The sequence below is a fragment of the Lissotriton vulgaris genome, chromosome 6 (assembly GCF_964263255.1).
Source record: "Lissotriton vulgaris chromosome 6, aLisVul1.2, whole genome shotgun sequence".
In the NCBI taxonomy this organism is placed as follows: domain Eukaryota; kingdom Metazoa; phylum Chordata; class Amphibia; order Caudata; family Salamandridae; genus Lissotriton; species Lissotriton vulgaris.
The window spans coordinates 1,837,780,979-1,837,807,304 of record NC_141694.1 but is presented as its reverse complement, the minus strand read 5'-3'; the positions used below and the strand labels follow the sequence as shown (position 1 = coordinate 1,837,807,304).

Here is a 26,326-nt window from a genome sequence, read left to right as displayed (position 1 = left end):
TGACAGAAATCTCAATCCCAGCATCTCAATCGGTGCATTACAGGTAAAAACAGGATATAGGACCACTACGTAAGACCAAATAGAGTAAACTGTGGGCACCCCGGAATATATGAGGAAGCAGTCGGTGCGTTACAGGTAAGAAACAATTTCAAAACAGGTTATAGGGCCAGTACATAGAGAAACAAATTGTTGTACATTGTAAGCATCCAAGAATATATGTTGTAGCAGTCGGTGCATTATAGGTAAGGACAGTTGCAAAAACAGGTAGATGTAGAAAGGCTGCAATAAAAGGCAGACACTATCACAAGATACAGGCAAGTAAGGAGCGCGGTAGTAGAACTTAGACTATGTGTCTGGTCTCCGCTCTTGCTCCAATAGTGAGACTGAACTAGTCCATGATGGCCGCCACTGCGAAAGAACAGTCTAAGATGGCCGCCAAGAAGGGGAATCATAGTCCTCTGTTTGTTGTTATTGCTTTGGGCCTGTGTGGAGGAGATATGCCGAGGAGCCTCGTGGGCCTCTGGAGATACCGGCAGAGATTTATGGTTTCAGTTAGTGACCCCTGCCCTTGTGAACAATGGCGGTTTAAAAATGTGAAGTGAGTGGAGTAAATAAAGTACCTTATGATTATTTTCAGCTCAGTGGCGCCTTAGAGCTTAGGATGTAGTGTTGCCGATATCACATTTTGCAGGGTCTATTCAGGAGGTGAGGTAGGATGCGGTGAATTACTGGCAGGCTGCGTGCTAGTCCCCATGCCCGATCCTCGGTCCCCGCCAGCACCGCAAGAAATCTGTTGGTCCGCCGGTCTGCTCCGCATCACTGCTCCTGGAGCCCTTGCAGCAGCATGAGAGGGGGAGAGGGGGAGGGGGGGGGCATTCTTGGGGTAGATGCAAGTCACCAAATTCTTAACTTCAGGTGTCATATTGCAAGACAGTGATTTGAGATTTGTATGCATGGTTGATGTTGAGGCATTTATTTTCAGTGTCAATGATGATCGACACATTTTCCGCACTACATAATAAATGAGTGGGAGCTTGGAAAAAACGTTTGCATACATACCTTACCAACTCATCCACAAAGCATTACCCAGGCACTGCAGTTGTGGATACAGGAAGGTGACGTTTTGCGTTCTGACGCCTGCCAAAGAAATCCCCAACGCTGGAAATTATGTGTTGAGTTTCTTGATGCTTCTTGCTTAGATCGGCAAGTTCTTGTCAACCAGAAGTAGGTGTTCTGCTAACAAGTAAGTTGTATTGTACAATGACAAATTTCTTGAGCCAAAACAGCTGGGGCAAGTGGCCTTCCTCCCCCACCTCGTTTCTGTAGGTATTTCAAAGTGGTCATGCGGTCTGTGCGTATTAAGACAAGTGTGTTCTCAATTCAAGTTAGAGATGCTCAGAGAGCTAGCTGAACGGCTCTAAGTGCTAATACACTGGTCAAAGTGGAGTTATTGTGATGGTCTTTTCATAGTGATTTGCGATGTAACATGGTCTGAGCTGTATGTGTATTGTACTATTATGTTTGAAATTGAATAAAACAGAATATCAAGACATTTCCACCAAACTGATGTGTATGGTTCGCCCCGGAGCTGCCCTTTGACCTTGAAGTTCTCGTTTCTTTAAGTGAGCTCCGCACCTGCGAGGGAGGCATCTTTCTTTAAGGTCATCTGCAGCTGGGGATCCAGCGGATCTGCTCAGTAATACATTGTTCTTCTTCCACCCCAGCAGCTTGTGCTGCACACTGGGTTTCTCCATCACTAATCCCAGTTTCAAGTCGCGTGCTAGAATGCTGCACGTGTAACCTTGAATCCATCATCCTGACAGTGTCATTATTCTCACTCAGGACGTGACGTTAGGTAAAGCAAACCATCGGCTGAAATGCTGTAACTCTCTCTCTGCTGGGGTAAGCTTTTTGCTGTCAGAAACCCCTTGGTTTGTTACGGACATAGATGTGGTTTTTTTGTTGCTTTGTCTGTAAACACCAGTTTGTGTAGAAGATGAATGACCTGTCGAGTGGGGGTAAGGCACTGCATGTGACTTTTGCCCTTTACCAGCCAATCGTTTAGGTACATGGAAATACAACAATGTTTCTGTGTATCAAATGAGCCACCACTAATGCTAAGAATTTTGTAATTGTAAATGGTATTTATATAGAGCCTACTACACCCGCTGAAGCAACTTTGGAAATACTTTTGAAGCTGCTGTTACTCCAAATAGAGGAACTTTAAATTGGTAATGTATTTCACTTACCATAAACCTCAAGAAAGGAGCCGCCTGTGATGAATGGTGATGTGGAAGCATGCATTTGTATATTGAGCACGTCATGTAGCCTTCCATACCGAGAGGTAGAATGACCATCTTGAAGGATTCTGAACTTGTGTTATAAATCGATGCTCCCAAACCCAATATTGGGCCCTGTCCTTTTTGGGGATTAGTAAGTACAGCGGGTACACTCCTCGACACTGAGGACAAAGGCACTATTTGGATGGCCTTTCTGTAGAAATGCCTGTGCATCTTTTAACAATAGTTTGAAGTGATCCTGGTTGATTTTATTAGGGCATGGTGACTAGCTCGGAGACTGATATGAACTCTAAGCAATATTCATGGACAACAGTGGTTAGGGCCCACTGATCCAAGGTTATCTCCTCCCACTCTGAGAGGCATAACCCCAATCTTCCCCCTACAGCTGTTCAATGTTTGGAGGAATGCTGAGAAGGTATCTGCAAACTAGCAGAGGTGGTTATTCCTGGAGCAACTCCTCCTTGTGCCCCATCTTTCCCACTGCCGCAAGCTGTCCTTCTGGGATACTGTCCTTGTCTAGACTGCTGCTGCTTTTCTGGAGAGGACTGCTGTGGCTGGTATGTCAGTCTACCTCCAGCCCCTACTGCCTTTACTGAAGGACGTGCTTGAGGTTTCCTGATCAACCTCTTCCTTGATTGCGATGGAAAGCGCCCACTGCCTATGTAATCCTGATATTTATATACAATGCATGTCTATGAGGAGAAAGCTTATGCTCAGCTCTCTTTAGGTTGCGTCGGCAGAATCCAAGGCCAACCTGATGCTCCCATTGAAAATGATTGTAACTTCTGGCCTACAGACTTAGTTGCATACCCTACTTTTACTCTTTTCCCCACTGCCGTAAGTGGTGTGACTGAGTGCATGCTTCCTGGCAGTGTGTACTACTACAGCATCTGGGAGCACATGCCACAGATCTACAGAGTCTGGCTTTCACTTTTTTATAACGCTGGGCGACACCAGCCTTCATAGGCTCATTAAAAAATATACGGAGAGCCCTTCAACTGGTTTTAGGCATACGTAAAAACGGTCGTTTTTTCGGTCTGAGAGAGTCGTTTCGTTTCATAAACTTTTATTCGATTATCAATTGTGTAATCATAAAAAGTACATATAGAAGAAAAAAGTTTTCAGCGCATAAATGAGTTTAAAAAATAAGTTGAAATACAAAGAGACATACTAAGAATAACATTTGCAGTTTTGTATGCTTCTAGTTAGTTTAGAACATTTTGACGTATTGTTATGACTGCTTTAAGAAAAGTCACTATAAGTTTAGCTTCATGGGGCGTGTTCAGAGACTGCAAAAAGAGAAACGCAGAATAACATTGTCTGAGGCCACTGGATCGTAGAAGTGGAATAATCCACGTTTTTCGTGGAAGTTTGTAATATTTACAAAATAAAACAACGTGGATCGTTGACTGTTGGGAAATTCCATCGCATGGACAGTTCATCAGATTGCGGGACCAATTTTGAGTTTCCGGAAATGAAACTAAACGGAAAAAAATGTTAAAACGAAGTCTTGTTAATAAACATTTCTCGTAATTTGTTAAGAAGTACGTCAAATATGCTTGTATGCCTTTGCAAGATTGTTGTGCACAGATTTTTTCGTTAGATGGTTTTAGGATCTCAGTTTGGTTCCGTAACTCCCTCAGGTGACCCAGACACATTGATTTTAATTGTTTCCTGGAAATATCTTCTATCGAAGCAGTATCTTCGAAGTAAGACTTGTGGTCCAGGTCTTTGAAGAAGTTCCATATGTAGGTCAACCAAGGAATTTTTCGCCAGTTTGTCAAGGCTAAGCAGTCAGTAATAAGGGAGCGAGTTAGATGGCATTCAGGGTTGGTCCATATTCGATGCCACAGTAAAATTGGTTGGCAGAGAATAGTGTCAACAATATGTTCCATACCAAGCTCGCGATGCGAGGCTAGTATCGGGGAACTTTGAGGGAGGGCTAAGATATATTTAATAAAGCCATTCTCCGTTACTTGAAGTTGATCTATGCGTCCATGACCCCAAACGCCAGCTCCATAGGTAGCCACACTATGGCATTTTGCGTAATATATGGTCAGAAGTTCGGGTGGCGCTGGTTTCCCCAGTTTCCTCGAGAAAGAAATCAATGCCGATGTTGCCCGCCGAAAGTGAAGGTTTCTGGCGTCGATTGCCTGGCGCCAGTTCACCGCATCATCCACTAGGATTCCCAGGTAGGGGTAGACACAGGTTTTTTCCAGCTTCATTTTATCCACCATTATCGGTTTAGGGTTTTTAACCCTGGGACCAATGTGCATTATGAAAGTTTTCTTTATGTTTATTTTGAGACCGAGTGAGTCCATAAATGTGGCATATTTGTTAGTTTGTATCTGGAGTTGGTTCAGGGTCCGTGCTAAGATAACTGAATCATCAGCGTATAGCAGTGTGGGTATCGGACGGTGGTTTATCTGGGGTAAGTCCTGGCTCCCTTCCAACATAGCCTGCTCAAGCCCGTTTGTGTAAAGGTTGAACAGGAAGGGAGCCAGTACACATCCCTGTCTTACTCCCTTCGTTATTTGAAATGAGCGGGACAGCTCACCACTGGTACCAAATCTTACTCGCCCTGCAGCATTAGAATAGAGTTCACGTAGGAAGGCTATTAATGGGGGGTCCACTCCAAGGTCACTAAGTATTTGCCAGAGTTTTGCATGTTGGACGCAGTCAAATGCCGCACTTAGGTCGACATAGACAAGGAAGATGTTACCTCCTTTGGCGCCAACATATTTCCCTGCCAGAAGGACAAGGTTAAGGGCCTGTTCCACAGTCCCAAGCCCCTTCTGGAAGCCGTATTGTAGGTCGGTTATGATGTTATTCTCCCGGGCCCAAGATTGTAAACGGTCCAGGAGCACTCGACCCGCGATCTTACCCATGGAGTCCAGAAGGGAGATTGGTCTGTAGCAAGCTGGGTCGTTGCGGTCGCCTTTTTTTAAAGATGGGTAAAAGGATTGATGTCGACCATGATTGGAAAAGCCCGACCGAGGTTACAGCTGACATAACCCGAGTGATTAGCTGTGACCAAAAGTCTACATTGTGGAGAAAGATGTCCATTGGAACTCCATCGGGGCCAGGAGCCTTGCCAGATTTAGAAGCCCTGATTGCTTTGATAATTTCGCTGAGGTGGAAATGAATATTTATCGGGTAGATGTTGTTTCCCGATAAATGGACCTCGTTTGTTACTGAACCGTTAACTACTGCAAAGTCCAGAGGTGGGCCAAAGATTTTTGAGAAATGGGTGACCCAGTCTTCTTCGGTTACTGCCACATCTAGGTGTTGGGTTTCTGTGCTGTTGGCCAAGAATGGAGATCTTATGACTTGCCAGAATAAGGTACTGTCCTTTCTTTGGGTGCTATCGTGCAGTTGTGACCATAGTTCTTGTTTGATTTGTTTTTTACGTTCCCGTCTGGCAGAATTATATGCTTTTCTTAGGTTAGAAATTTCCAGGGGGTCTCTCGTGGGTCTGTGTAAGGCTTCTTTAAGGGTTGAAAGTGCCTTCCGACAGGCGGTGTCAAACCATCTCATGGTAGGGGGCTTGTTCTTTTTTAGCTTGACAAATAGTTCATTCCTTATTGTTTCTTGGATGCTTTGGAAACTACTAACAATTATTTGAGGTGATGTCTCCAAGGACATGCATTCAGATATCCAGTGTTTGGATTTTCCAAGCACCTTATGTGTCGTCTCTTCCTGGTCGATCTTAGCCCATTTAACCGTGTAGCCATTCAGTTTGCTCATGGTAAGTGATTTCTGATTTAAAAGGCTCGGCTTTGCAGAGTAGCCATTTACCAGTTTGATGATGATTCTTACGCTGAGTGGGTAGTGGTCACTCGTTGCGTTAGACCCTGTTTCAAAGTTTGCTAATTGCCCTTTAAGTGAATGGGAGGCTATTATGTAGTCTATGGTTGTTGAGTAGCCTCTTCCATGGAAGGTTGGTAGAAAATCCTGCTGCGGGTCTACTAATTGGTTCACAAAATCCATGTCTAAGGAAAATATAATGTCATTCAGTTTACTTCCACATGTCGAGTGCACAAAGTGGGGTATGGGGCTGCCAAGTTCGTTTTGCAGCCCACAAATTTCTCTTTTATGATTTGGGCACAGAGGGAGATTGAAATCGCCACCCCAGATTAGGTGTGTTGTAGTTTTGTTGTCATCATTTTGCAATGTTGTTAGGAATGTGGCAATCTCTGCTAAATTTGACCAACAATCCGAGGTGCCAGAGTTGTTATAATAATTGGCAAAAATATAGGTGTTACCGTTAGTGGTGAGTATCTGCATAATTTGGTATGTTGAGGACTCTTTTAACAGTTTCGATATAAAGGGAAGAGTATTGGCGACATAGATCATAAGTCCCCCCTTTGGTCTGCCCATATTTCCCTGCACTGCTGGAGTGAAGAAAGTTTTATATCCCATTAGATGTATTGGGGTGGTGCACCATGTTTCTTGTAAGCAGAGTATCTGATGTTCCCTGGCTGTGTCAAGCCATAACTCTGATGTTATTTTTGAAGACAGACCTGCGACGTTCCAATATGTGATGGAAAGACTCAGATTGGTAGATTCAGGGGATACATGAGGGAGAGGTATTTCCATCGGGGTAGTCGCTATCGGGGTGTCTGTTAAGTGCTCTATCTGGGTCTGAGAGGGATTGATGGGATCTCTTAAAGTTTTTGGTTGATGAGGGTATGAGTCAGGCCCAATCCCAGAGGGGTCAGTGGATATAATATGCATAGCATTAGTAGGATTGCAGGAGACATCAGTGGTAGTCTCCGACGTTTGGTTTGCGTGGATATGGGGAACAGACTTAGATGACACTCGCTGCTGGCTTAGATTTACTGGTGGGTATGTAATGTTGATGTTTTTACTCTTTGATTCAGACCAGAACGGTCAATCGACCATCTCTAGGCAGTCAAAGCGATTTTGTGTTGGAAAGCCCTGCCAACCTTCGTATGATTGGTAGGGTCTGTCCTGCCAGTACTGCCTTGGCCAATCTCTAGATATGTTTCTGTTTCCATGGTCATAAGTATACCCCACCTGCTTCCACTGATCACTTTGGGGCTGGTGCCAGTTCCAGGTTGGGGTATAGTGGTGTTGTTTCGTTGGAGGATAAAAGAAAGAAAGATGACAGGCATCAATTCCACCTTTTTTCTCCAGCGAGGGCCAAGCGCAAATATAATCCACAGTTTTTGATAAAACGCGGCGATCTAGGCTGCGGTAGTAGGCTGTGCTGTGTTCCTGCTCTGGACTTTTAAATTTCGCTGCTGATTTACCAGCACGCTGGTCAAACTTTTTAAAAACTGTAATGTGATTTTCACTGTTACATTTGCTGATTTTAATAGCACGTCGACAATTTATTCTTTTCACATTGCACATTGCTTCTTGAGCTACTGTAAGGTACTCTTACCTGCCTCTTAACTCCCTCGTGGCCCCGGTCCGCCCCGGCTTGTGCCGTTTGCGCGGAGGGTCAGGTCGAGGCGCGGCACTTCCTGGCAGTGACATCACTTCCGCCCTGCACAGAATCCTTGCAGGTTAGCGGTCTAGTGCTGCCGAGCCTTCCGACTATTTAAAACCAGTCTTTAGCTCCTAGCCTCTTTGATAAAACGCTGCGATCTAGGCTGCAGTAGTAGGCTGTGCTGTGTTCCTGCTCTGGACTTTTAAATTTCGCTGCTGATTTACCAGCACGCTGGTCAAACTTTTTAAAAACTGTAATGTGATTTTCACTGTTGTTACATTTGCTGATTTTAATAGCACGTCGACAATTTATTCTTTTCACATTGCACATTGCTTCTTGAGCTATTGTAAGGTACTCTTACCTGCCTCTTAACTCCCTCGTGGCCCCGGTCGGCCCCGGCTTGTGCCGTTTGCGCGGAGGGTCAGGTCGAGGCGCGGCACTTCCTGGCAGTGACATCACTTCCGCCCTGCACAGAATCCTTGCAGGTTAGCGGTCTAGTGCTCCCTCCCCTTTAGTATTTAATGGCGGCATGGAGGAAGCGCAGCGGACGAGCGCAGCGGGAGCGTCGACTTCGCGCCGAAGTCGCGCACAAGTCAAGCCCGTCTGCGCCCGTCCGCGGCCGACCAGGCCCAGGGCCCTGTCGTAATGCCGTTTATTACTCATATTCCTCTGCCGACCTAATGAGTCTTAATCACGTTGGACCCATTCCCGCCCGTGCCGCTAAAGCAGCCCTGACATGTGGCATTCTCGTCCCATCTGACTTCCCGGCACTGGGCGATCTTCACGACCCAACCTCCCCTGCACCCCAGACCACCACCTCCCTATTGATCTACTACCTTAACGCCCGTTCTCTCATTCGACATCAGCTTGAAATCTTTCAATTATTGCATCAAAGCTCCATCGATATCCTTCTCTTAGCAGAAACTTGGATTACTGAAGACTCTGCCCCCGATATTCTTGCTGCAATCCCTATCGGATACTATATCATGCACGCCAACCGGCCTGCTGGGAAGACCGGTGGCGGAGTGGCGGCTATCATTCGCTCTAAACACATCTTCTCCGAGATCACGATGACCCCTATTCCAAAAACAGAACACTTGGCACTTCAATTCACCTCCTCTAAAGTATCTTTTGTCTGTGTTATCGTCTATAGACCCCTATGCCTCTCTTCCCCAAACTCTTCAGCGACGCTATCGCTCAACTGACCATCAACCACGCTAATATCATGGTAATCGGTGACTTCAATTACTGGCCAGCCGATGTCCACGAAAGCCATTTATCAGTGGAATTCACTGAACTTCTCAAAGGCATGAACCTCTCTCAACATATTCACACCCCCACCCATCTGAAAGGTCATACACTTGACCAAGTCTGGTCATCTAACCTCGACATCTCACCCCCCTCAGTCCATCCATGCCCCTGGTCTGACCACTACTTCATCTCCTTTCACCTTCATCTACACACCTTGTGTCTTCCCATCCGTACTAAGAACAAGATGGCTCGCAATTGGAAAAGGGCTAATCTTCCTGACTTCCATGCTTCACTGGCTTCCACTGCACCCTCGCTGCCATCCTCATTAGAGAATCAGGCTGAGAAACTCGATGAATGGTTACGCCAGGCCAGTGACAAAGCTGCCCCCCTGAAAACAATCAAAGCAATGCGCCCCCATGACGCTCAACGTTGGTATACGGACCAACTCAAAGCAGACAAACTCGCCCTGCGGCAAACAGAACGCCGTTGGCGTCGCCACTACGACCCTCAGCTTAAACTCTTATACATTGAGACCATAAAAACCTACAAATAATCTATCTTGGAGCCAAGACGGCCTATTTTTCACAAAAAATTCTGAACTCGGATAACAAAACGAAAGACATCTTCTCAATTGTAAATGAGCTCTCCCTTCCAGACCGAGTCACTCCCCAACCTCAGCCGACACAAATCCTTTGCGACTCACTCAATTCTTATTTCATAGATAAAATCACAACAATAAAACATAATATCCCTAACCCGGCATCTCCTACGCCTCCTCCTCTGCCCCCCCCCAAATACTAGCATCTTGACTGAATTCCCACCTATATCTCTACAAGAGTTCATCACTTCTTCATAAAGTCAGCTCGGGATCCCCCAATGATTGCTGCCCCCCGCAGGTTCTTCAAGGAGCCCTTCTTGCTTGCCCTGGCCCCCCGCTAGCATTACTCAACAACTCTCTCGCTACCGGAGTGGTCCCATCTTCCTTCAAGCAAGCTGCCGTTTTACCAATCTTGAAGAAACCCAATGCAGACCCTTTAATACTCAGCAATTACAGACCCATTTCTCTCCTCCCCTACTTAGGTAAGATTCTGGAAACTTACGTGACCCACTGCCTGAGCTCTTTCATAGAGCAATCATCTTTTCTAGATCCTCAACAAGCAGGATTCAGACCCCTCCATTCCACCGAGGCGGTCATAGTGGCAGTCATGGACACCCTTAGGAAAGGAGCCGACAAAAACATCTCTCAAGCCCTTGTCCTACTGGATCTCTCAGCGGCATTCGACACGGTCGATCACACCATCTTGATCGACCGTGTCCATAACGCCGGCATCCAGGGAGTGGCCCTTGACTGGCTCAGATCCTTCCTTCACCAGCGCTCACAGTCCGTCCACCTCTCCACTTTTTCTGCACCCTACACCCCCCTTCACTGCGGTGTCCCACAAGGTTCGGCACTATCCCCTCTCCTCTTTAATTTATATCTCCAACCACTTTTAGCCACCCTCCGTAACTTCCCGGTCACAATATATAATTATGCCGACGATCTGCAGCTAATTTTCCCTGTAGATTCCCTCCCCTCCTCCCGCACCAACTTCCAGTCCATCATGCTAACCATTGCGGAGTGGATGTATCACAGCCACTTAAAGTTGAACCCCACCAAGACCGAGCTCCTCCTGGTGGGTGGCCCCAATCATCCTTGGAATGCCTCCTTCTGGCCTACATCTCTGGGGACTGCACCCACTCCTGTGAGCTCAGTCAAAAGCCTGGGGGTGATCATATCCCAAGATCTATCAATGAGACCTCACATCAACGCGGTCACTGCTGCCTGTTTCTTCCATCTCAGGCGCATCCGCAAGATCAGCAGGTTTCTTAACAAAGAAGCCCTGACCCAGGTTGTCATTGCGCTCATCACCTCCAGGCTTGACTACGCCAACATTTTGTGCGCAGGAATCCCTGCATGTCACCTTCACCGACTTCAGTTGGTGCAGAATCAGGCTGCCCGCCTGATCTTCTGCCAGCCCAAACACCAGCACGTCACCCCCCTCCTCCGTAGTCTGCATTGGCTCCCTGTTTCCAAACGCTGCACCTTCAAATTGGCATGTACCACCTTCAGGGCCCTCGAGGACGCAGCTCCCAGGTTCATCTCATCGGCCTTGTCCCGTCACATTCCTGCCAGAGCTCTTCGCTCAGCATCTTTAAATCTCCTTGAGGTCCCCAGATTTAAAAGAAAAAAGCACAGTGGCCTGAGTTTCTCTGTCCTGGCTCCAGCCACTTGGAACTCCCTACCCCTCACTCTCCGTCTCTGCCCAAAGTACGACAGTTTCCGCACACATATGACTAATCCCCTCCCTGGATCAATGCTATTTTTTTATCAAGGAGCGCCAAGAAACCGATGGTGATAGTGCGCGGTATAAATAATTTTAATAGAATAATAGAATAATAGAATAGTGGAAGGGTCTCTACATGTTACGATGATGCAGTCACCGCGGGTCGACTTTGGTGCTTTACCTACCCATACTACCCTGCGGACTGTGGAGATCCCTCCAGAATGATGGGGTTCTAATGGCCTGTTGATGCTTAGCCATTGCATGACCTTGTTTTTAAGTGACCAGGCAGTTTCTGGTGTATCTTCTGTTAGTTCGGGTACACCAGTGAGTACGATTGTGTATGGCGTGGCCTCAGGGGGCAGATGGACTGGACGCCTGGCTCCTGGAATTTTTTTGGGGGTCTTTTTGGGTGACAACTGGGAAGGGACCGTTGGTTTTGATGGTAAAGGTGTTGACTTTTTAATAGAGTGAGTTGCATTTGGATTTCCTGTTGCGGCCCCTGTGGTACCTGGGATTACCGGGCCTGTGTTAGGTGTATGCTGATTCGACACCATAGTTGTTTTACCCTGTTGTGCTCGAGGCGTTGCATTTTGCAGATTTTGCTTTGAAACATTTTGTTTTGGATTTTGTAGGGGTGGGATAGTCGGAGTTGATTGTTTTGTTACTTTGGGTGGTTGGAGAGATGTTTGAGGGCTGGATCACATTTCGCGGCCCTTTTTTTGCAGGATGTGCGTTCGTATCGAGGAGTGTGGCGGAAAGAATTGCCAATTGGGCTTCAAGATTCCTGATACTTAGTTGTATAGGTTTCAAATACTGAACCAAGAGGTCTTTAGTTGCAGTTAGTATTTGTGAGGTGGTTTTACATGTTCTGCAGGGATCTATCTGTAACCTCGTTGGGGGTGATAGGAAGCAAGAGGTTGGTTTCTGGAGGGATTGTTGTAATTAATTGCACAGATTGTGTTGTGTGATTTAGTGGTTTCCTCCCTGGCTCCGTCTCGTGACCCGGGAAAGAAGCCGTAGCTATTACAATGTCAGTGAGGTTTGTACTACCTAGTTTTGGGATGGCTCCTTCTCTTTCCCCTCGAAGGTAAGTATCTATGTTGGTGTGGGATCCTTCGAATGTTTGACAGGCTACTAAATCGGGAGATGCCTCTAAGTTATCTGGTGTTGATGATAAGTCAGACTAAAGTTGAGTTACAGATAAATCAACTGTGGACGGGACTGTATTGATGTCAGGAGCAGTCACAGTCACGGGAAGAGAAGAGTTTGGGAAGGTTTGGTGAATGGGAGAAGTTGCGGTTGCTAGAGTGCCCAAAGACGATCGCTTTGCAGTCATAAGGTCCAGTGACACTCTTTTTTCAAGAAGAGAGATACTCTGGTTGATTACCTCATGTGTCCGTGAGATAAATAGATCGATCGGTCCGGTTATTTGAGCTACCTCTTGGGCATTCTTAGATTTGGTCTTGGCGTTACTTCTGGTTTTAGTAGGCATGGTACGAGTATGCAGCAGGAAAATAGGCTCTGAGATGAATGAATTTAATAACTGTTGAAACCAGAACCAAAGGGGGTGGCCCGGTCCGGTCTCTGCCGGTCACTAACGGGCAACAACGGGCCCGCCCTTGGCCCGGGCTTCGTCCCGGGCTGCGACCCGCGCGCGTCCCGCGATGCGCGTTAATGCCCTTGTTTAAGTCTCGGTAAGGTGAGAGGGGGCGTGGCACAGGGAGGGGGCGCGGCTCACGCGGGAAGAGGCAACAGCTGATGGAATTGAACGCTGTGCCTCGCAGTCCCGGGACCGCGCCTCTCGCCTCCTCTGCGGCCTCGCAGGTGGTTTTCCTCCTCTTCACCAAGGGCACAAGGGCTGGAGCACTGGAGAAATGACGGACTACTCCTGTAGCGGCAGGCAAGAGTTTCTGGCGAAAACCTCAGAGCGAGCGGCTCCCGCGAAGCGGGGGCCGCAAGAGGTTATGAGCAGCTTGGTGGGGGCGGGCACTTGGAGGGGGCGCGGCTCACGCGGGAAGAGGCAACAGCTGATGGAATTGAACGCTGTACCTCGCAGTCCCGGGGCCGCGCCTCTCGCCTCCTCTGCGGCCTCGCAGGTGGTTTTCCTCCTCTTCACCAAGGGCACAAGGGCTGGAGCACTGGAGAAATGACGGGCTACTCCTGTAGCGGCAGGCAAGAGTTTCTGGCGAAAACCTCAGAGCGAGCGGCTCCCGCGAAGCGGGGGCCGCGAGAGGTTATGAGCAGCTTGGTGGGGGCGGGCACTGGGAGGGGGCGCGGCTCACGCGGGAAGAGGCAACAGCTGGTGGAATTGAACGCTGTACCTCGCAGTCCCGGGCCGCGCCTCTCGCCTCCTCTGCGGCCTCGCAGGTGGTTTTCCTCCTCTTCACCAAGGGCACAAGGGCTGGAGCACTGGAGAAATGACGGGCTACTCCTGTAGCGGCAGGCAAGAGTTTCTGGCGAAAACCTCAGAGCGAGCGAGACAGTCCCAATTAAGAAGTCATCCTCTCCTTTCCATATGCATTGCGAGCCTTGTTATGTGCTGCAACCCTCATGATGGTGTTGGTGGAATGGAGTCATCTGGTGGGGATGCTTTCACTGGATAGGACTCTTTGGCTGTGCAACCCTGAGTTTCTACTCTCTAGTCATTCCATGCATCATCTTGCTGATCGGTTGGCTCAGGCTCTAGATATGCTGGTGATGGATGACATCTTTCCTCATCGAACACAAGTGAATGGACTATGGTGACATTGGTAGTGGGTAGGTAGATGACGTGTCCTGTTTTTTCTTAGGGATTCGAAAAAACACAATATCCTCAGAAACTACATCCTCAAATGTAAATTTTTTTTGTTTGGAAGGGCTGGGATCTCCAAGAGTGGCCTGTCAACATAGGACATGTATGTGGGTCTATCAACATGGTTCTTTGCCTAGCATCTAGCCTTTCTAAACTAGCTTTTGAGTAAGTGGGCTCAGTGTCGATGCCTTTTGGGGATACAAAGCCAATTTTGACATCAAAAGTACTTTCACCGCTATCTCAGCCTCACCATTCTTCTTGGCTTTGAGAATCCTCTTGGCTTCAAGAATCCTGACCTTTAGGCCAGCCTTGCTCTGGCACTGACTGTGCCTTTCAGTAGTACCTAGTGTTGGGCCTCGTTTTAGAGCCAGTTCCTTAGATAAGGTAAGGCACTCTCGGAATTGTTCCGCTGCAGGAATGAAAGACTCTAGAGGCTGAACCCCATAGGGAAGGTCTTTTGTTGGGGGTTGGATAGATTTCGGAGTCTGAAGGTATTGTGTCAAACCAGAAAAAAAGATGCAGTCTTTGTCCTGAGTGTGGGTTTCAGCATGGGCCCTGAAGATTCAACTTAGTGTACTGGATGGTCCTCCCCTATTATCATCAGACATGGAAGACCTTGATATCCTTGGCTACTGCTCCACTGGAGGTTGCTGTAAGGACACTAGATATGTGTTTTGCTGTTGTTGGATCATTTGTTAAGACAGAAAGGTGTTACATACAGAATCAGGAGTCTCTTTATGATTCCTCTGCAAATAGAGGTCACAGACCTTGTTTTGGCCCAACAGTAAGAACTTGCAATTGCTGGAGCAGCAAAACATAAACCTTGTTCGCCATACCCTTTCCCATTGGAGTCATTCTCATACGACTTGCTCCTTGGTCCTCAACTTGACAGCTACCGGAGAGGTTTTTGTTGGTTATGTTGTCTAGTGCGGTCTTCAATGCTGCAAAATTGTCCAGTAATGTAATTTTCAACATTTTTGGTTGCAAAGGTGACTGAGCATGTGAAGCACATTTGAGTCCAATGACGGAAGAAAAACATCTGAAGTTGAGTCTGTGTCCTGGTGCCTTGTGGAATTTAGAGGAGGTTCTACTAATCACCGGAGCCCAACACAAGACATCAGTGTGTGCTCGGCATGTGCTCTACAGCTACACATAGTGTAAATACGTATCGAACAAGTTACTTACCTTCGGTAACGATATATCTGTAAGAAACAGTAGTTAGTATTAGATTCCTTACCTTAGAATATCCCCAGGCGTCAGTCTGGATCCGGAAACTTTTGCGTAGCAGTACCCCTGCGCGTCAGTAGGCGTCGTCTGCAGGCGTCCCCTGCGGCTCCCCGTCCGGCGTCGTGATGACGTCGCTGGAGTATATAGACGCCGCCTCCGCACGCTGACGTCAGTTCTTTGCACACAGCTTTTCCGCGCCAGAACACACAGAGCCATGTGAGAACCAACACTGGTGCCATTTGAAACTAGGGCCCTGAAAGGGATGTCCTTAACCCTAGGTATCAGTTCGCAGAACGGGGAGGATGGGTGGGGAGGTAAGGAATCTAATACTAACTACTGTTTCTTACAGATATATCGTTACCGAAGGTAAGTAACTTGTTCATCTGAAAGAAACAGGTTAGTATTAGATTCCTTACCTTAGAATAGATACCCCAGCAATACCAACCCCGGTGGTGGGTCTGCGAACCAATACAATCCTACACCAGAAAGTCCTGGAGGACAGAACGGCCAAAGAAGCCATCCCTCTGGACTGGACTGTCCAGGCAGGAGTGCCTCGCAAAGGTGTGCAGCGAGGCCCACGTAGCCGCCTGACAAATGTCCTGCAAGGGGACTCCCCGGCCCAGGGCAGTAGTAGCCGCCGTGGCCCGAGTGGAATGGGCCCTTAGCCCAACAGGAGGCTCCTTCCGAGCCAAAGAGTAGCACGCTTTGATGCACAGAACGACCCACCGAGAGATGGTCCGTTTATGTACCGCCCGTCCCTTCTTCGCACCCACGTAGCCAACAAACAGTTGGTCATCCACCCGGAACTGGCGTGTGCGATCCATATACAATGAAAGCGCACGTTTTGGGTCCAGACGATGGAGCCGCTCTTCATCCTTTGAAGGATGCAGAGGCGGGAAGAAGGAAGGGAGGGTGATGGACTGCCCGATGTGAAAAGCAGAGACTACTTTGGGCAGGAAAGAAGGTCTAGTTCTCAAAACCACCTTGTCAGGATGAATGGACAGGAAAGGAGGTTTGACACAAAGAGCCTGGAGCTCACTCACTCTCCTGACAGAGGTGATGGCAACCAGGAAAGCCGTCTTTAAAGTCAGGAGACGGAGAGGACAGGAATGAAGGGGCTCAAAGGGAGCACACATCAAGAAGGTTAGAACCAGGTTCAAGTCCCACTGAGGCATCACAAACGGAACAGGTGGATACATGTGTGTGATGCCCTTCAAGAATCTTGTTACAATGGGGGACTTGAACAAAGAAGCTTGATCAGGCAGCCTCAGAAAGGCCGAAAGGGCAGAAAGGTAGCCCTTGATAGTGCCCAGAGCAGAGTACTGCTGGGCAAGAGAAAGAAGGAAGAGAAGAACCTCAGAAAGAGGGGCAGAGAGAGGATCCACAGCCTTTGCTGTGCACCATGCCACAAACTTGTTCCACCGACAGGCGTATACCGATTTCGTGGAGGAACGCCTGGCTGCCAGAATCACATCACAGACTTCAGGAGGCAAGTCAAATGGCCTCAACTGTCGCCGCTCAATCTCCACGCACGGAGGTGGAGGCTGGACAGGTTCGGGTGGAGGACCGTCCCCTGCTGCTGCGACAGAAGGTCCTCCTGAAGAGGCAGGCGGATCGGGGGACCGACTGACATGCTGAGTAGCTCGGGATACCAGTACCTTCGAGCCCATTCCAGAGCCACAAGGATGACTTGTGCCCGGTTGTGCCTGATCTTCTTCAGCACTCTGGGCAGAAGTGGTATAGGCGGAAAAGCGTATAACAGACCGCATCTCCACTCGCGCCGAAAGGCGTCGCCGTGCGAGTGCCGTCTTGGAAACTCCAACGCGCAGAACTGATGACATTGCGCGTTCTCTTCTGTGGCGAATAGATCTAACTAAGGCTCTCCCCATAGCAGAAAGAGGCCTCGCGCCACATCCGAGTTCAGACGCCATTCGTGATCCATCGAGCACCGACGGCTGAGTTCGTACGCCCTGGCGTTCAGAGAACCTGCCAGGTGTTGAACCGTCAGAGTCACGCCGTGACGTTCCAGCCATTGCCAGAGGCGCAGAGCCTCCTGGCAAAGGGTCCACGACCCCACTCCGCCCTGCTTGTTGCAGTACCACATGGCGGTGGTGTTGTCCGTGAACACCTGCACTACACTCCCGTTGACAAAGGGGAGGAATGCTTTCAGTGCCAAACGAATCGCCCGGAGCTCCAACAGGTTTATATGGAGCCGGGACTCCGCCGGAGACCAGATACCTCTGATCTCTGCCTCTCCCAAGTGGCCTCCCCAGCCCTGGAGGGACGCGTCCGTCACAACAACGTGCTCCGGTTGGGGAAGGGAGAGGGATCTGCCTCTGACCCAATCGCGGTCCGTAAGCCACAACTGCAGTTGTCTCGCAGTGTCCTCCGAGATCAAGATATGGTCGGACAAGTTGCCCTGATGCTGGGCCCACTGAAACTTCAGGTCCCACTGCAGAGCCCGCATCCGCCACCGGGCGTGATGCACCAGAAGGATGCAGGAAGCCATCAGCCCCAGCAGCCGCAGCGTCAACCTGACCGAAACCCGGGATAACGGCTGAAAGATGGGAATCAAAGCCCGTATATCCTGGACTTGCCGTTCCGGAGGATGGACCCGAAACTGTGCCGAGTCGAGAACCGCTCCGATGAAAAGGAGCTTTTGAGAGGGACACAGGTGTGATTTCGGCACATTGATGGAGAACCCCAGCTCGTGCAGGAGGTCTGCCGTCATCTGAAGGTGGTGGACGACTGTCTGGGGCGAGCCCGCCTTCAACAACCAGTCGTCTAGATAGGGGAAGACTGAAACCCCCAATCTGCGCAGATGGGCTGCGACCACCGCCATCACCTTGGTGAACACCCGTGGGGCGCTGGTAAGGCCGAAGGGGAGCACGATAAACTGAAAGTGCTCGTGGCCTACCGTGAACCGCAGGTAACGCCGGTGGGCCGGCAGGACGGGGATGTGAAAATACGCATCCTGCAAGTCCAACGCTACCATCCAGTCTTGCGGGTCTAGAGCAGCCAAGACCTGAGCTAAAGTCAACATCTTGAACTTCTCCTTCCGGAGGAAGCCGTTGACGTTCCTTAGGGCCAAGATAGGACGTAGGCCCCCTTTGTCCTTCTTGGGTACCAGAAAGTAGTGGGAATAGCAACCACGTCCTACTTCTGGCCCAGGAACGCGCTTGATGGCCCCCTTGGCCAAGAGGGCCGTAACTTCCTCCCTCAGAAGTGCCAAGTGGTCCCCCGACACACGGTGGTTCTGCGGTGGCATGGCTGGAGGAGTGGTCTCGAAGGGGAGGGAGTAGCCCCTTCAGACGAGCTGCAGCACCCACCTGTCAGATGTTATTGTGCGCCAGTGGGAGAAGTGATGGCGAGCCCTGCCCCCACCGGCGTCACATGGGCCTGAAAGCACGGACTAGGAGGATTTAGAGGTAGATGCTGCGGGGGAGGTGTGGTCTGACCTCGCCGCTGTCCCCGACCGCCACCACGGCGGTTTCCACGGCCGCCACCGCGTTAAGTCTGTTGCGGCGCGTGGCTGGCAGCACGTGTGGGACTGCCCCTTCCTTGGCCACGAAAGGAGCGAAACGAACCCGTTTGCTGGCGCTGGGTCGAGAGACCCAAGGACTTGGCCGTGACCCTGGAGTCCTTGAAGCGCTCCAGCGCGTGGTCCGCTTTGTCGCCAAACAGGCGACTGCCATCAAACGGCATGTCCATTAATGCACTCTGGACATCTGGCGAGAAGTTGGCGGATCTCAGCCAGGCGTGGCGACTAATCGCCACCGTCGTGGACATCGCTCTGCCCAGCGAGTCGGTCGTATCAAGACCACACCTGATGGAGTATCTTGCTGCGTCTCGGCCTTCAATCATAGCCTTGCTGAGCTTAGCCCGTACCTCCGGCGAGCATTCAGGCAGCAGGTCCGCGACCGTATCCCACAGAGAGTGGGTGTAGCGGCCCAAGAGGCACGCGGTGTTGCAAGACCGCAGTCCCAGACTCAGGGATGAGAAGACCTTTTTGCCATACTGGTCGTACCTCTTTGATTCCCTGTCGGGCGGGGCCGACGGAAATGCGGTTTGGGAAGTGAGGCCTGTATCACCAGACTCTCAGGGGTGGGATGGGTGGACAGAAACTTGGGGTCGTCCGAACACGGACGGTGGCGTCTGGCCACGTTCCTATCAACAGGCGAACCTGAAGCGGGCCTGGACCACGTGCCCAAAAGAACGTCAGTTAAGGCCTCATTGAACGACAGCAGTGGCTCCTGTGGGCATGACTGCGGTTTGAGGACCTCAGTGAGGATGTTAGTCCTCACGGCCGCGACGGGGAGCACAAGGTTTAGGGCCTGGCAGCCCTCATCAACACCACTGAATAAGCTGCCCCCTCCTCCGAAGCCACGGTAGGAGGCGAGACAAAGCCAGGGTTGGGGGAGTCATCCAGACCACTGGCATCACCCAAGTCACCCGTCCAGTCCACGTCGTACTGACACTCGCGGGTCAGAGGGTCCTCAGACCCCTCCCACTCCTCTCCGTAATCTACATCTTCACCATATTCTGAATCAACAATGTAGACCGGCTCCTCTGGGTTCACAGGCCCCATCGGCGTCGGACTCTGCGTCGGACGACGCCGGTTCGACTCCGCGTCCGGAGTCGGAGAGGGAATGGGGGCGGCGCCGCCCGGAGCCGGCGCCGGAGAACCGGCGCTGCACGGGGGCGCCGCCAGGGGTTGCCCCGATGGAATCGGCGCCGGAGAGGCCGGTTGACCAGCCGGCGTCGACCCTGAGGGCCCCTGCGGCGCCGGGGCCGGAGCCGTCGGCGGCGCCGGGGCTGGAGCACCCGACGGCGTCGAGGCAGGAGCACCCGAACCGCTAGGGCCCCCGGACGGGACCACAGGGCCCGAAGGCGCCGCGGAACCCGTCGGAGGAGACAGAGCCCTCATGGCCATGAGGAACGCCTTTATCTCCTCGGGTGACGCGCCTTGCCCAGGGACCGCAGGGTATGGAGCAGGCCGCGCCGGCGACTCACGCGGAGCCGCGGGCACCCGAACCCCCGGCCGCATCGCGCAAACGTCGGGGGGAGTGGGGGTCCGATGACGACGCCCCGACTTCTTGTGCTTCCTACCTGAGGAACCAGAGGAATGGTGACGACTCCCGGAGCGCTCGTGACGACTCCGCGACCGCTCCCTCGATCGCTCCCTTGACCTCCGGCCGGACCGGGACCGCTCTCGACGCGGGGCCGACACCCGGAGCTCGAGCAGCGTGCGGGACCGCTCCCGTCTAGCTTTATTCGTCAAGGCCCGGCAATCAACGCAGGCGTCCACGTCGTGGTCGGGGCCCAGGCACCGGAGGCAGAGTCAGTGATGGTCCGTGACCGACATCGTACGGTCACAGTCGTCACAGTTCTTAAAACCGGGCATCCTACCGGCACCGTAAGAAGAGTCAAAAAAGATCAAAGATCAAAAAACTTGGTCAAAAGACCGGAGTACTGCACTTCTCGGATCTGCGCTAACTGGCGCGGAAAAAAGAACTGACGTCAGCGCGCGGAGGCGGCGTCTATATACTCCAGCGACGTCATCACGGCGCACGATGCCGACGACGGACGCGGAGCCGCAGGGGACGCCTGCAGACGACGCCTACCGACGCGCAGGGGTACTGCTACGCAAAAGTTTCAGGATCCAGACTGACGCCTGGGGATATTCTAAGGTAAGGAATCTAATACTAACCTGTTTCTTTCAGATATCTCAAATATAGCCCACTATTACAACTTTAGAGTCACATTTTGAGATAAAACCACTGATCAATACATTACATATAGGAAGCAACATGTTTTGCACATTTAAATTGGGTTTTCAAGATCTAGGAAGAGACTTAAAAAGAGAAACGAGAACATCAATGAGAAGCATGAACCCAATCCAGCTAGTATACATGTTATAGACCCAACACACAGACTCTCTCCTATTCTTCACTTTATGTCATTGATGTAAAAGTGTGGGGTCACATTGCAATGAGACGGTGGACGGTGGGTCTAAGACTGCGCAGCACTGACCTCTGTGGCGTAGAGTATATCAATGATTTTCGAAAGGACGCCTGCATTCTCGCTCTCGTGTTCCTGGCAGATAAGCTCAATGTCTCTCAGTTTACTGAAGTAGAAGTCTCGTTCCTTTTCAAGGCCGTCCACTGTTAGTTTCAATTCCAACAACTGCATGACATGAAGAGCGGTGTAAGGCATGTCAATAGTGTATAACATAACAGAACTAGGCATTTTATGAGGTGTTGAGCGCTCATACACTGTTAACATGCATATTCATAGAACAGGGTTTTCGCCTGCAGTGCATTCAATGGTGGAGGAGAAACACCCTGCTCCCCTGATACAACCCTAAGATCGATCAACAAATCTTATATATTTTTTTAAGCACATGCCATTCAATTCAATAACAATTGTATTGTGAAACAAGCCATATTATTGATGAACATAGCAGATTTATTTTCTTTGTTTCAGTGTCTATTTATTTTTCACTTCCAGATCATCTTTTTTCAGCCAACACGTGTTTCGTTGTGTATTGGGAAATATCCCAACGACTTCATCAGGGCTGAAAGTAATACACATATCACCATTTGTTTCATGATATTTTAACACAATATACATATGATTGATTACAATGCATGCTCATTAAAACACCAAGGGTTGCATATCGATTATCGTTAACAGCGTGGAAACTTCTATCAAAACAAATCCCGAAGTTGAAGTAACTGTTAAGAAGACAAACCAGTACTAAGTCTCACACAAAGTCTAGTGCAGGGTGGTTACATGTGCACTGTTCAGAGCTCATGCACGTGAGCAAAGGTACTGACACAAGTGTCAGGCATGTGACAACGTGGATTATGCTAATCTTTTTCCTTAAAGCCCAGAATTGCATCAATAAGACAGATATGTCTCTGTCCTAAACCACCCTTGTATTGTGGCTGCTATATGTAATAAAATAACACCTGGTCTGTTGAAAGGTTCGACGATCAGACCTGTATAAATCAAATGAGTTGCAACAGGAAGAGAGATATTTTAGGGAAGGGGCACATGGGCCATGAGTTTACAGACTGTATACACTGTAGGTCAGAGGCTTACCTCCTATCTGTATAACTCAGCAAAGGAGGAAGATAAATCCTGAATAAGGTAGTTTGTCGAAGTCCAAAGTATCATAATACCACAATATCCAGTGTAATCATGGGATGCTATAACCACTGTGTTAATGAATAATACAACACTGAGGAAAGGCATGTCATATACCCAAAATTTCAATATTGAAACTGAGATTGTGTCAACCTTGCTTGATAAGCGGCAAGTACAACACCAAGAAAATTGTAGCAGGACATTAATCTGCCCTTTGTTGGGATATAATTACAAATACTTGAAATTATATCCCAATCTTTATCATCGCTGAGACTTTGTTTTTACCTGCTCTGTAAGACACATTCTACAAATATCTTTTATAGATCTCGCCTAGCGTTGTAGCGCATGCGCTGCACGCTCTGCAAGATCTATTGTTGTAGGGTTGATTTTGGAAGTGGGGTGGAAGTCCCACCCATGCTTTTGATTGGCGCACGTCTCAATTTATGCTGAACGCTCGCTTTTCATTGCAAGTGAGGCTTGTTTGTTCCCTCCCTATCTCCTTTATGCCTCGCCCATAGGGGATGGATTTTACACTCGCAGCGTAACATGTTTCGATGTATATGTTTCATCAGTACTATTTTAACCACACACTTTCCGGGACAATAGCAGCCACGCTGCTTTTTCTGATATGTAAATTTTTACACTTCATGGCGTTTATTGTATGTTGTTAGCTTTTAGAAGCAGAGGCCCAGCGTTTGTCACAAAAATGTTTTACATCTTTATTTCGCTTTCACTTTTACAAACATCGGCGCACCGTTCTTAAATATCTCCTGGTAATGTAATGGAGATTTAGGCTGCCATCACCATTAGAGACTCGAAATAAAAAAAAAAGGCCTTGTTAGTATTGAAAATCGGCAAGAGCTCCTGTTGTCCGAGTGTGCTGCTTTCATGGTTTAATAAAAACCATGTCATCTTCGCTTTAGGAAATGGCCCCCTTGCGACCTGGGAGCAAGTTTTGGAAATGGAAGTTTGACCACGCATTCTGTAGCCTCTCGGCGCCGCGCTGGGTGGGAGCAGATGTTTCTTTTGTGCTGAAGGGGAAAGTCTTTTTGCTAAGCTTGTACAAACATGAAAGGAATCAGGGCTCAGAGAGGATTGTTGCTGCCAAATGAACATGTAGCTCAAAAACACCAGGAAGGAAAGGCATTGTCAAAACTATGTTTGCAAAAAATATATATTAAAAAGAACAAAACCGAAATGGGCTGAAAAGCGATGCTTGTGATATTTCAGCAGCTCGGTGCAATGGTTTAATACTGCAGGGCAGGGAGAAAGGTGCTTTGCCTTGGCTATAAATTACAATGCCCGTACTTTTCATTCTATCTGCCTCAGAAAGCAGCCCCAGAGCCTGGGCTCCTATTGGGCCCGTCCGAGGGCTACAGTAATTGCCTGTTGAAAACTGAAAATGATTGTCAAGAGAGATTTTTAATGGGCAAAGTGTTTTAAGTATGCATGAACATACAATTTGTTCACAGCCCTTTTTTCCATACGCAGCCCCACTTTTCAGATATTGATTTAAAGATAAGAGGGGGCCGGGCTGCAGGCTTACGCAGTCCGAGGTTCCCCTAGTTATTATTACCATCCGTGGGTAATTTTTCATCTCTGCCCCTCTCCCCCCTCCCCTCCACCCATCGTGTGTCAGCCCTGGCCGAGACAGCTTCCCAGGCACATACAGAGACAGTTTTTGAGCTGTTGTGTATGGCCTATCATCCATCTTATCGCAACCGCCCCCAAGTACTTCACAGGTCTTTACAAAACCATTTTCTTGTTAACAGGGCTTTGTTGTTGTTTCACCTCTTCCTAGAGCCCACGCATCATCACTCTGCCGATTGCTAAAAGATATACTTAACTCACCATTATTAAGAATGAGCTATTATACCGTTGCAATAAAAGATATTTCTTTGCCTCTTATTCAGACCGTATATTCACTTACAGGGACTATTCCGCTTACTGAGCCTGGAAAGAGGGGCAGATTAATTTCCTGCCACTATATTCATTTTTCTTTGTGCTCTAATTCCTCGTGGACTTTGGAGGTAAAAGGAGCAGCGAGATGGGACAGCAATTATTGAGCTTGCTGGAGTCGGCAGAGGGTTTCTTCAGGAAAGGCCTGACCTCTGTGTGTTTCCATCTGTTGTGGAAAGTGGCTGTGGTGATGGAAGTGTTGAGGATGGCGGTGAGTTCTATGCTGATTTTTTGCTGCAAAGGGTGAAGAAGTGGTAGGGGCAAGGGTCGGTGGGTGCTCTGGAGTGGCTGATGCTCATGATGGCTGTGGCGTTCTATGTGGTGAGGAGGTTCTATGCGTTAAGTAAGAGCTTAAAGGTGGTGTCCATAGGGGCGAGGAGGCTGTAGAGGTCAGTGGGTTGGGGTTCGAAATAGCTATAGATGATGAATATCTTGCTGTGGAAGTAGTTTGCCACTGTGTCGCAGAGTTCCAGGGAAGGGTGGATCATGTTCTCGTGGCTGACGGGCAGAACTTTCTGACAATGCTGAAGAGCTCCCAGTGGCGGCTGGTGAAATTTGAAAGTGGTGAGGCATAAAACAATTGTCGTACTTCACTGCGGCGAGCAAGCAAGCAAGCCTAAACCACCTACGGGAGGTTAGGGGGATTTTTTTTTTAAAAAGAGTGGGCAAATGGTGCATTTTCAAGCAAACCAGAAGGTGTGAAGAACAGCCCTGGAATGCTTTCTGCCCAGAACTCAGGATCCTTCCCACCTGGCCGTGCCAAAAGAAAAAATGAAAACCTGCCTCTTCAATGAGGCTTTTCTAGCCCTCTACAAAACTCACAGAATGCCTCCCATCCCGTACAAAGAAAAAGTCCCTGAAAAATGTTAAAGTGCCGCAGACGAGCTCTGTGAACGGAGTAAAAAAGAAGTGACCTGAGCCAGTCAGATTTTGCTCATCCTGTACGTATGTAGGGGTTTTGGTTACACATGAAATACACCTAGACTCAATATCCAAAACAGCATTACAAAGTGGCCACTAGCTAAAAGTCAGCACACAAAAATTCAATTAAATACATAAATAAATTAAGTGAGAGAGATCCTGCTTAAGCGCAGCAACTGATATAAGGATAAGAACACCACTCTGATCGTCTGCCCTCAGAACCCCTCTTTCATATCTCCTGTACACAGGGCTCTCTTCCCTCAGTACCCCTCTCCCATCCCTCCTGTGCACAATAATCTCTTCCCTCAGTACCCCTCTTCCATCTCTCAAGTGCACAGGGCTCTCTTCCCTCAGTACCCCTCTTCCATCTCTCCTGTGCACAAGGATCTCTTCCCTCAGTACCCCTCTTCCATCTCTCCTGTGCACAGGGCTCTCTTCCCTCAGTGCCCCTCTTCCATCCCTCCTGTGCACAGGGCTCTCTTCCCTTAGTACCCCTCTTCCATCTCTTCTGTGCACATTGCTCGCTGCCCTCAGTACCCCTCTTCCTTCTCTCTTGTGCAGTGCTCTCTACCCTGAAAACTTGGAAATACATGAGAGTGAAAAGAACGACAGAAAAAAAGAAGATAGGACGCTATTTAAAAGAGTGGACATTCATTTTTTAAAGATATTTAACCCAGGCTGGCACAGACTAATTAACTGCCCTTTGCACTGAAATAGCGGTACAAAAGGGGGTGGTGATGGACGGAGCATCTGAATCAATCAAACACTCACACCCAGTCAAAAGATCTGGGTTTAATCCACCACCGTTCTTTAGCCCACTCTACCACCCCAGTTCAGACATGGCTATATGCAAATCAGTCTGATCCTGTGCCTCATGGGAACAGTCCAGCCCGAACTGCCAAGCCATGTCTTCCCTGGACCGGAAACAAGCTTCCGAGGACCG

General features: G+C 49.1%; 1 protein-coding gene across 4 annotated transcripts in view; it reads right to left on the bottom strand.

The window, feature by feature from the left end:
• Window positions 1–26,326, bottom strand: part of MAPRE3 (microtubule associated protein RP/EB family member 3) — an 832,303-nt gene that overhangs the window by 94,517 nt on the left and 711,460 nt on the right. For all 4 annotated transcript variants that reach the window (XM_086928121.1, XM_086928120.1, XM_086928118.1 and 1 more), the window contains one exon: window positions 21,385–21,537. In XM_086928121.1, coding sequence (XP_086784247.1) covers window positions 21,385–21,537 — 153 coding nt within the window. The remainder of the gene's footprint in view (window positions 1–21,384; window positions 21,538–26,326) is intronic.